Raw genomic sequence first — 11,612 nt, forward strand, 5'->3', positions numbered from 1 at the left:
TAAAGATATAACATAAAAATGATAAATTTATTTAAATCAATAAATTTTAATCGGAAAGATAATTTGGTTGATCACTAAAATTTAAACCAATAAATTTTGTTGATCACTAAAATTTCCTGGGGATTAAACTACAAGAAAATTTGCAGTTATCAAGAGGGATAAATCAAATGAAAAGTGAAAATCACAATATACAGTTATCAATCACAACAATACAAATGTTTCAAGAAGTTTGGAGGAAACCAAAATGAAAAACTGTCCATGAGCCCATCAAGAAAGAAGCCAATATGAACCGATTGATCGAATAGGAAACCTGGATGAAGGAGCATATATTTCTTAATAGAGTACATAACATTACAAGATACAAACTCCACAAGAAGCTCGAATATTGATCTGTAAGTTAACGGCGGTGTTATGTAACAGATACAACAACAAGAACCAACAGAGGTTAGTGTCTGGGGTTATAAGGACCTGAAATTGAATAACCACAAAATAGGCAGACTAACCAAAATAAACAAGCTAAAAGCATTTAAACAGTAATGAGTAAATGCTTGGCAAGATAACCACATTATTTCCACAGCTTGACAAACTTATCATGACTGGCAGAAGCAACCACTCCTGTCACAGGTGATACAGCCAGGGCAGCAATTAGTCCTTCATGAGCTGCTAGAGTCATAGTCTTGTTCTCAGTCATGTTCCAAAGCTCCAAAGACTGTAGCAAATGCCAATAGGAAATCAGAGGTGTGAACCTTTTAACACAGATATTCAGCAAACATTACATTAATGGGACTAGTAGAATAGGTACAAATCGAAACTGCCAGGAAAAAGGTGAAGCCCAGTCACAATAAAGCAAAAACGAGAAGTACACTAAAAACTCAGTAGATAGTTAAACAAGTTAATAATAGTGATTTACAAAAAGGGAAAAATGAAAATCAAGACAATGCTTTCATAGGAGACACTCACTAAAAGCAGGGCCGCAGCATAAATTACATGTGTATTAACTATAGGAAAATCAAGCAATTACTGGATCAACCTTCCAAACCATCCATATACCCAACAAAAGTGACGCTGCGTAGAACATAAAAAGTATTACCATATATACAGAGAATGGCATTCAAAGTGACTTGCCTGGTAACAGCCAATGACTAGTAGTGAAGGATAAGTAGGGTGAAATACACAGGAGTGGAATTTGTTGCCATTACAGCTTAAGTCATGAACGCAATCACCCTCACTTCCTGATCCAAGTCTCCATACTCTCACAGAGTCCTCACTTACCGATGCTAGAAACTCACCGGAAGGATCCCAACAAACAGAGTGGATTGAATTAGTATGTCCCTACAGTTCATACACATTGAATAAGGCTTAACTATGCGGAAGTAAGGAGAGAACTGAATAATATGGAAAATCATGAGTAACAATTAAACAAAAGTATAGAACACAGGGAAATATGAGAAAATCATGAGCAACAATTGAAAAAAAGAATCTAGATTAGTTTAAGCAAACAAATAAATCTACATCAGTATTACTATCATCAAGAAACAAATAAAATGCGTGCTATATGATAAGAAATTTTCTGTGTCACCCCATAATGGAATTTCATTAATCAGATACTCATGATGTTTTGAGCTCCAGAAAGTGAAGATTAAGAGCCTCTCTAACACCAAAAAAAGTAAGCAAATTATCCATTGGTCAAAAGGTTATTACTAGCATCTATAAGCAGACAAAATCTGTTGTTATGAAAACCAAATTCTCCCCTTGATACCTGTGTACTCAATGATACTCACAATCAAAAAATTATTACCTGTCACCCAGCAGTAACGATCACCAGCATTCGGAACAGATTTTCTTAAATAAAATTTGCAAATAATTTTAAGCACACTTATGATGATGTATGACCAATTCATGATTTAAGATGAAGTCCACAAATCAAGAAAAAATTAGTAAAGCAGAAACCAATAACTTATGCCCGATAATAAGTCAAGATAGATGAAAGAAAATTTGAACTAACCTGTAACGAATGCCGGCAAGCTTGTGTCTCAACGTCTAGTATAGATACAACATTTTCAGCAACTGCAGCAAGATACCTTCCCAAACGAGGCTGAAATCTCATCTGAGCCGTACCACCCTAGAGCAGACAAAAAAAATGTAGACATGTAATACATATGTATATGTGTGTGTGTTTGTGTGTATACTATCTCTACTATCATAATTCAAAAAATCTAGAAAATATACCTTGAAGACTCTTGAACAACTACCATTGTTAATGCTCCAGTACCGTATTTCACCATTCCCATCGCAAGAGCAAATGAGGTCATCCTTAGTTGGATGGAAGTCTAATGACATGACAGAGGCTGAATGTCCCGTAAAATTACGTAATGAGAAACTAGGCTGCAAAACCATTCCGCATAGAAATTATTTGTCAATGAAGTAACACCAAAATTATTCTAAGACTCTCAATTTAGGTCCTGGCACTAGTCCACAGAGAAATAGGTGAGCTCGCTACAACAGATCAATTAATGACATTTTTAGCGTTACAATATGGCAGTCTGCCCGTATTTTCAAATAATAATATCTGCAAACTAATATGAAATGGTTAGAATGAAGTTGTTCATTTATTGTGCAGATACCATTATAGTTTACTGACATCAAATGTTTAATCCATGTATTTAGCAAATTTACTTGAGAGATTCTCTAATGAGAAAAAACAGAGTGCATGATGTTACAAGATAACCATAAGCACTGATCTATATATTGTCCCATTAAGAAAGGGAAAAACAAGGCAAGATTTGGCAGAAAATGGTAAAATGGCAGAAAGTTTTTACTAACGTTGTCAACATCCCAAACTCTAACAGTTTTGTCAAAGGAAGATGTGGCAAGGCGAGGCATGCTTGGACTGAAACGGACATCTGTAATTAATGCCGCATGTTCATCAAGTGTAGCTTTTGGCTTTAAACTTTCCGTGTACCACAACACAGCCTGTTTGGTAAATCATCAAACAAACAACTTCATTCACACTTTATAAAGTATACATTGAGCAAATTACTTTTCATCATTTCTAGACAACAATTTTGCTTTTCTTGGAAAATAAATCAAACTTTGGAATGGAAAAAAGGAAATTCAAGAAATATAATTGTTGATAAGAAATTGGCATCCTGTTCTTTGCCTCGTATTCTAACGCTCTACAATCTAATTAGTTTTATTCTTCATACTTGCCTTTTTATCATGGCCACCACTAGCCAGCAGTTTTCCATCTGAAGAGAAGTGGCAACAAATTACTTTGCTTGCACTTGCTCTTACAGAACTTACTTCTGTAAATGTGAACCCTGAGATCAAGAGTAGATTTCAGACTCAGTGAACATCATCTAGTTATAAAGTAATAGTTGAAATTTCTATTCATGCTCATTATTGATGTCTTTTGGAATGATAAATATATATCAGCCACAAAAACATCATTTTCAATAATCAATGGTAATGAATATCTGCAATCAATGAGCTTGAACCGCGTACATGATCAGGAAGAAAAACAAAAATAGAATCAACAAGGTATTAAAAATTTTGACAAATCACTGTTCAATCAGCATTTGCACACCTTTGCTGACATCCATACGCGGACCTGTATCTCTAGGATCAGTGTCATCATGGGATAAAAAAGAATCAACATTATCCTCAAGGGATCCATCTTCCACAAAACGATCCATGTCAGCCTGCAATTCAAGATCCTTATCATCCCACTGCCAAAATGGAATACCAATGAGAACTCAAGCAAGGAATTCCCAATTCCTTTACCAACACAAAATGATAAAAGCAATGTGCTAACCAACTGATTTGGCGTAGATGTAAGAGTGCCTGTGCCATCAGTGCCAAACATCACTAGAGGCTTAGAAGAACTACCACTGTGTGGCAAAGAAGGCATCGAGATCACATCTCCAGGGGTATGAGTTGAAGGTGTTGATGGTGCTGAACTTGGGGAAGGTCCTGCTGTATTTGCAGTTCCAGAGCTATTGGCAGGACCTGAAGAAGATACTGGCTGTTTTCTCTTTCTAGTCTGGCTTTTTGAAACCTTAAATTGGAACAAGGGAAACCATGTCAGAAACCTGCCCAAGATGGTGATATGTTATGATCAAAACTGAACAAGCTTTCCAATATATATTATGAACGAGGTATACAATGATGAACATATTGACTGCATCCCAGACTACAAGTAGAAATCTAGGAAGCCTAAATTTGAAGGCATTTTAAAACGATAATCATGCTTGAGAAAAAATAAAAAGAGTAGTTTTCTGAATAACATTTCTATGAATGCTAAATGCTATTTTTGATCCTTTATATACTGCATATACAAGGATACAGAAAAACAAAATTGAAATAAAAATTACTAGGATTTTTCATTCTCAAGTTCAGATCGGTAACTGGTATAACTGGCTCTGTGCTTGTGTAGAACAGAACAGAGGAGCATATTCCATTAAAATAAGTTCAAACATTACATCTAGAAAATCAACAGCATAAACAGCTCACAGGATACCACATGGACAGCATCTAAATTTAGATTTAACAGAGGCAACCAAAACAGACAGACCTGATCATTTCCTCGAAAAGAGTTGGACATGCTACCATCTACTGTGACACTACCAGCACCCCCCATCTTATCTTGCTGATGAAGATTGTGGCTTGAACTCTGTGACTGCTGATTTGAAAGAGCATGCTGCTGATGCTGTGGTGGCTGCTGTGGATTACTGTTCTGCTGTTGCTGCTGCTGCTGCTGCTGCTGCATTTGGGCCTGGGCTATTTTTAACTACATAGGAAGAAATTTTCAGAAAGTGCAAAGAAAATTATGAGAATGTGATAACACAAAAAGGAAACAACAAAAATACATGTAAAAACCTTAATCAGCATCTCTGTATCTCCACGAGGCAAGAGAGAAGCACCAGCTTGTAAAGGAGATCCAACATTTGGAACCACATCACCGACAGGGTTTACAAGTCCATCCTTGCCAAGCCCCCCCATATTCCTGTTGTTCCAAAGCATTCTCAATCTTCTATTCTCATCACTAGCAGATGGTGATGTTAAATTTTGCTGTGCAAGCATAAGCTGTTGTTGATGTTGTGGTGTCAACATCTGAAGTTGATGAAAGGGTTGAGGTGCCTGTACAAAAGGTTTTTGTTGCTGAAGAAACCCAGATCGTAGCTGATCCAACCCCTGAAAAAGGTATCAACAAGTTAAAATGATTCAAAGTATATATATATACGTGCACTAGAAAAACAAAAGCTGAAGCAGAAAAAAAAAATTCACAATAAAAACATTCCCGGTAATATATATCTAAATTCCATCTTATATCTAAGACATGAAGATAGAAACAGTGTAATAGATGAACCACAGAAAACTTACAGTGAGTGGCCACCCTTTTAAAGTCAAATTGTTACCACCTTGATTTGATCCTGAAACAATAATACCTTACTTTAGCCACTGAAATCTATAAGACATGAAAATCACATTAACCATATGATGAAAATTATAATTCCAGGGTTTCAGTTTGACAGAAGATGATTCCAGATTCAGGGTTCATCTGTATAGCAAGTGAACTAATAGTCTCCTTGAAACAAACACAGGTCTATTGAGATGCCTCAACAGGTGAAAAAGGATGAGCAGAATGTACCAGGAATTCCTATTAATGATGCCTCTGGGACGACAGCTCTGGGGTTTAGGACTGGGTTGACCTCACTTTTGATGTCCTAATTCAAGACAAAAATTTAGACTGAAATGAAAATGTAACATGCCTAAACTATGAAATCAGTACTGTGAGATACATACTGGTGTGGACCCTGGAATTTGTTGATTCCGAGCCTGAACCTGTGGGGACATTCCACCAGCTGTACCATGCAACACTTGCCTGAAATTAAGTAGTATACTTTAGTACAAGATGGTAAAAACCGAAGCCCCAGAAGGATCAGAGCTTATTTGGGCACCAGAATTTAAAAAGTCCATTTTGTTTTTTATGGCATTTAGTGACTGCAAATCCACATAAACCACTGATACAGAAATTGATTTGATGCTGCATGTAAAATAATTGTATTTCATCTGGGTGTTAAAGATATAATGAAAAGAAAATCACCCTGAAGGCTGGGGAGTTGCTGCAGACTTCAGTATTGAGGCATGATTTGGATCCAAAAGCTGGCCTACATTCTCACTGAATCTTTGCTGTAAAAAGTTTGAAAGATGGCTAAGCCAAGTTATCTATCTAACTTAAAAACCTAAAAGGAAGTTAGCCAAGGTACCTTCATTGCTGCATCCTCCAAGGTATCCCTTTGAATTGGTAGTTTTAATCTTTCTTCATACATCTTTGTTGCCAAGGCATTTGCAGTTCCAGGATTTTGGCGCAAGAGAGGATCATTTCCCACAAGTCCATTTGTAGAGCCATTTAGGAGGTGGCTACCATCCCTTCGCTGCTGTTGCTGTTGCTGAGGAGGCTGCTGCTGTTGTGGTGGTTGTTGTTGCTGCTGCTGCTGCTGCTGCTGCTGCTGCTGCTGTTGCTGCTGCTGCTGCTGCTGCTGCTGCTGCTGCTGCTGCTGTTGCTGTTGCTGTTGCTGAGCATGTCTTTGTAATAGGAGTTGTTGCATCTGAAGTTGCTGCTGTTGCTGCTGCTGCTGCTGATGCTGTGGTGGCTGAGCTTGCTGCTGCTGCTGTTGCTGCTGCTGTTCCCGTGCTTTAATCAACTGAGTCTGAAATTTTTAATATGTTATAATGTACGATGGATGTTGACTGTTGATACTATTTTACATCCAAGAACCTAAAAAAGTATCCTTCTAAAGATCAAGTCTTCTAAGAATTGAGCTATACTACTTATTCACAACCATACAAGACCATCCCATACAGCAATCAGCCGAACAGCATGCTTGTCATGTATTAGGTTTCTATTCATCCTACAAAATCACCAACTAGTTAAGCTTTATATAAAGCTGTATCAGGACCAATTGATAGATGTGTAGTATAGAACATCAACAGTCCATCATCAAATGACCTCTCAGGGAATAATCCTAGCTGTAAATATAAAAGGTTTTCTACATATGAAAATGAAACAGCCTCACCTAGGTCTCTGCACACCGAAAAATTTAACATAAAGAATTTCTAAACTACTGAACAAATTGAAAAGGATTCTACAGCATCTTAATTAAATCACAGTTCAAGAGGTGAGAAAGGAACTTCTATACAAAAGATCCATCGAGCCTTTTCATTCTTTCTTTGGTCTATGAGGGGGGTTGTTCAAGTGTGAGCAGGACTGCATGAACTAAAAAGCAAGTAACCAACCAGTGGACAGGTCCCTCCACCGCTTTCCACATACATACGTGTTGAAGAAACTTGACGTGATTGGAATCCAAGAGAAGATTATTCCTTTAAAATTCTAGCCAGCCCACGAAAAAACAGGTAAATCTTTTGATGGACAACCCAAGGATAAAACAACTGAGTATTTTAATTAAAAAAGAAAAGGCTATCTTTATCTGGAGTTTCTTTTAGTATGTGTGAGCGTCATGAAAGCCTCCTACAAATAACAGATTCAACAATGCCAGGGTGGTGGAGTGACTTGAAATTCTTCAGTAGCTTTTTGATCATTAATTTGTGTATCAGTTTAGCTAAGAAATGATATGTTTACATAAGCAGTTGTAGTTAACTATAGGGAGGGAGAACAAGATCACAACCTGTCCAAAAACTATCTGAAATGGAAACAGTTGTGCTTTTTAATGACTAAACTTTTGGCCATTACCATATCAGAGGATTTCTATGGGTTACATTTAAAAGTGCCAGAGCGAGAGATGACAGATAAAGATTTGGCAACCAGGGTGCCAGTTGTGCAATTAGCAAGCCTCAACATCTTAAACTCTTAATTTTCACACACAAAAAGGTTTTGTGCGATTAAGAAAAATCTAACGCCTTGAGACTGCCAGTCTGTCTCTATACTGCCTTGCATGAAACTCACTGCTTTCCTTACCCGCACTAGCACCCTCATCATGCACAATTAAAGCCTTTAAGATAAATAAATAAATGAGATAAGAGGGGAAAGAGATTCTCAAAACCAACCTCAATATAAGATGCAGCAACCTCCGAGTGCTTCTCATTTGTCCTAGCAATGAATATATCCCAAAAGACTGACCACCATTCAAAGAGAAAGCCGCCAGGTGCATCAATAGCTGGAAATCCGGCGTCAAAATCCCATAGCAATCAAGAAGTCAGAGATAAACATTTGAAGATCAATGACTTGAACCTTAATCTTAAATCTTAGATCAATAACTCCATATACCTACCAACAGGATCAGATGATACTTTTCCCTCGGCTTGAAAAGCCTGAGCAGAAGCCTTCAAATCTCTTTTCACTAGATAATCATGGATATACACATCTAACCTGTTCAATTAAAAAAAAAAAAAAAACACTTCATATCATTAAGGAGAGGGATAAAAACCAAAGTACAAAAATTAACATTGCCAGCATCATAGCAGCAAACGAGTTTAACAAAGCAAAAACTAAACCCAAAATCTTTTACCCAGTTGGATAAAATAGAGTCTGGTCAAGAAAATTGATTTACTAAAAAGAAGAAATAGACCAAATGGTATAGCGCTATAAAGAAGGGAAAAAGTAACAGAAATATACGAGTACAGGATCCTAGCTTATCCACAAACAAAGAAGAATCCATGTAGCCAGCAAACAAAGTCCAGCTCAATTATAGAAGGAACGCAAATACTAAAATCAAACAATCACCAAACCACCAACTAAAACCAGCTCTGAGAAAAGCTCAAACCACCAAACAGAAAAGACACACAACAAAAGAAAATAAAACCCTAGAATAACAATGCGAATGTAGTATCAAAGAATAGCCTCGAAAAAGAACATAGCTTTAAGTCCAAAAACTCAAAGAAACTGAAAATCCCAGCTAGCCAAAACACAAATCAAGTGACATAACATAGTAAAATATTGCAAGCGAAAACAAAAACCAGAAACCCAGATAGAAAGTTGTAACAATAAGAAGAGAAAATGAATAAAAATTACTAAAGAACTTACATTTTATCAGCTTCCCAGTTGGTCTGTGACATATTGTTGAATTAATAAGCTCAAACAAACAGTTCCTTTTCAATAATGTGGAAAATATAAAAACTAGCTTTTAGAGCTCTCTTTTCACCTCAACAATTTCAACCCAGAAATGAACATGCCACCAAATTCCAGCTACAAAGGAAAAGAAAAAAAGAAAAGAAAAAGAAAAAGAACTTTCAAATAGAACCCATAGACACAAACACAAAGACGCAATCTTTTAAAGAGAGAGATAAAGATATGAACTTGAAGAATCTATAAGAGGTTATAGAAGCTAAAGTTGTAATCTTTTTTAGCATATGAAGAATAAAGAAAGTTTTTTTAAGAAAAAAGTTTCTTAATTAAAACAAATTAAGAAAGAAATAAAATTAGAAAAGGAAAGATTGATAGAGAGACCTGCAAACCCAAAGAAAACATAATTTAAAATAAATAACGTTTAATTTGTTTATGAGAATTTCTAATTTAAGCAAAAATATATAAAGAAGAATTTTATTCTGTAGCTTTTGGTTGGATTGAGTTGCTGTTGCAGATATCATAATGACTTTTGATAAGGAATTTACCAGAAAACCCTTAATATCTTGTCAAATTTTAAGTCTAAAGCCACTGGTCTATAGACAGCTTTAACCTAAATGACTAAAATAGCCTTGGGTGTGAGCAGAATTACTTTAAGCAGAGGAAATTTGTTGTGTATAATGGGTATATTGGAGGAGTAATATGTAAACACATTTTCTCTTCGTTTCTGTTACCGTTCCAATATAGACACTTGGATTTTGCAGAATTTATAGATCAACCTTTAGATTGTGTCATTTTGTTATAAATTAACAGAAACTTCATGAATTTGTCTTTTGTACCCTGCCTCGGCTAGAGATTTCTTAAGAATGTTTCTATAAAAGAATTGGATTTCTTTTTGTTATTTATGGATTTTATATTTTAAATGTAAACATATTTTGTAATGTGCAATGCCTACAAACAACATAACTGTTAAATATATTACAAATGTATTTTAATGCTAAACGGTAGTAAATGTATAAAATTATATAAATAAATAAGACCAATAATAATGAATCACACGTTTATATTTTAAAAATATCAAAAAATTGTAAAAATAGAATTATTAAAATAAAATAACGAAATTTAAAATTAAGCTAAACTACTTCTTTCTTTATTAAAAAACTAGAACATAATAAATAAAAATATGTGAATAGAGTTATTGCGACACTCATCATATTTATTGAATTGTAGTTAGATATATGTATTAAGGATGTGATAAAAAATAATATGTTTAATCTATTTATTCTATTGGTTAGAATAAATATATATATAATATTATGATAAGTATAAATTAATTTTAAACATATTTACTAGCACTATAATTAATATTATATAACATATAACATATAAGTAAATAAATGTGGTTTTATTTTTTAAGTAAATACTGTCTATTTATTTAAATTAATTATTATATAACTAAACATATTTAGACATAGCATTTTTGAAAGGAAACATAATTTTATATTGAAATAATTAATTATTACTATTTTGCTTAAATAGGTTATGCATGCTACATTTATACACAATCTCATTTAACAGGTAAATTATATCATAGTATTATAATATATACATATAATATCGCTTAATTTTAAATTTTAGTATAAATTAATTAATTTATTAAATGTTGTGCTAAAAATGGCTATATCATATTTAGAAAAAAAACTATGGATGTAATATTTGGATTGCATTTATTATTTATTATTTATTTCTTTAATAAATAAAAAAAAATAGCAAAATTAAGAGATTTAAAAAAGCTTTTAGTTGATAGTGTGTAGAAAGGAATAAATGAAAGTAGAGGGGGGAGGCTTTCCACAAACATATGGAAGACAAAATGGATGTTAAATTGTGGGCATGCATGCCCCTATGAATATAACTAAACTATTATATTGCTTTGTCAATCTAACATGTGAAGACCAATTTTAAATATTTAAAAATAAATTCTTTTTTATAAATTATTTATAATTGAAGGTACATGCAGGCACTACTTAAATCTCTCTTTTTTTTTTTCTTTTTCTTTATATATTTCCTGTATCAAATTAAAGCAAAATCCAAGTCCAATAGTAATAATATTTCATTTTTTCATGATTAAATCTTAAGTTTATTTTCGAGGCTGAGTTTATAGTTTTTATTCCAATTTTGGCATATAGGGTTAATGTTATTGTCAAAAGTTTTCTTTTGAAATATGACCGTTTACTTGTAATACTTTTTCTGAAAGTGACTAATACTGTTTTGAACACGTAATAAGATTTTTATAAATTGTATAAATATATTATATCTACAATAATGCTTTTAGAAAAGAAAATTGTGATTCTTCAAATGCAATCCAACTCAATTCTGAAGCTTTCTTCATAATAAATTATTTATACTTTATAATATAATATGACTTAATCTATTTTCATGTCAACATATATATATATATATATATATATATATATATATATTCAATTTATAAAAAAATATTAAATATTACATCTTTAATTATTTTAATTTT

At 33.8% G+C, this 11,612-nt stretch overlaps 1 protein-coding gene across 3 annotated transcripts; it reads right to left on the reverse strand.

Annotated features, from left to right (window-relative positions):
• Positions 1-293: 293 nt before the first annotated feature.
• LOC8278611 (transcriptional corepressor LEUNIG) lies at positions 294-9,588 on the reverse strand. 3 transcript variants are annotated; one of them, XM_048371824.1, is made up of 19 exons: positions 9,467-9,496; positions 9,044-9,205; positions 8,292-8,389; positions 8,068-8,177; positions 6,270-6,713; positions 6,107-6,192; positions 5,806-5,884; positions 5,651-5,726; positions 5,383-5,432; positions 4,879-5,193; positions 4,574-4,789; positions 3,815-4,057; positions 3,587-3,728; positions 3,211-3,320; positions 2,824-2,973; positions 2,230-2,385; positions 2,006-2,122; positions 1,126-1,332; positions 294-709 (listed from the first exon to the last, which is right to left on the reverse strand). In XM_048371824.1, exons 2-19 carry the CDS (start codon positions 9,073-9,075, stop codon positions 566-568), a joined length of 2,775 nt encoding a protein of 924 aa, XP_048227781.1. In that variant the 5' UTR covers positions 9,076-9,205; positions 9,467-9,496; the 3' UTR covers positions 294-565. The 3 variants fall into 3 exon arrangements, with proteins under 3 accessions (XP_048227781.1, XP_002515595.3, XP_015572528.2); XM_002515549.4 differs by having other exon boundaries at positions 3,587-3,701; positions 9,044-9,588; XM_015717042.3 differs by having other exon boundaries at positions 9,044-9,588.
• Between the last annotated feature and the right edge of the window lie 2,024 nt (positions 9,589-11,612).

The sequence above is a fragment of the Ricinus communis genome, chromosome 3, assembly GCF_019578655.1.
Source record: "Ricinus communis isolate WT05 ecotype wild-type chromosome 3, ASM1957865v1, whole genome shotgun sequence".
NCBI lineage: Eukaryota > Viridiplantae > Streptophyta > Magnoliopsida > Malpighiales > Euphorbiaceae > Ricinus > Ricinus communis.

Bases quoted from the DNA above. Each gene is read 5' to 3' on its own strand.
- LOC8278611 (XM_015717042.3), bottom strand. From the start codon at position 9,075: ATGTCACAGACCAACTGGGAAGCTGATAAAAT. The intron at 8,390-9,043 runs GTAAGTTCTTTA...TTAATTGAACAG, and splicing joins AACTGGGAAGCTGATAAAAT to GTTAGATGTGTATATCCATG. The intron at 3,729-3,814 runs GTTAGCACATTG...CCATTTTGGCAG, and splicing joins CATCTACGCCAAATCAGTTG to TGGGATGATAAGGATCTTGA.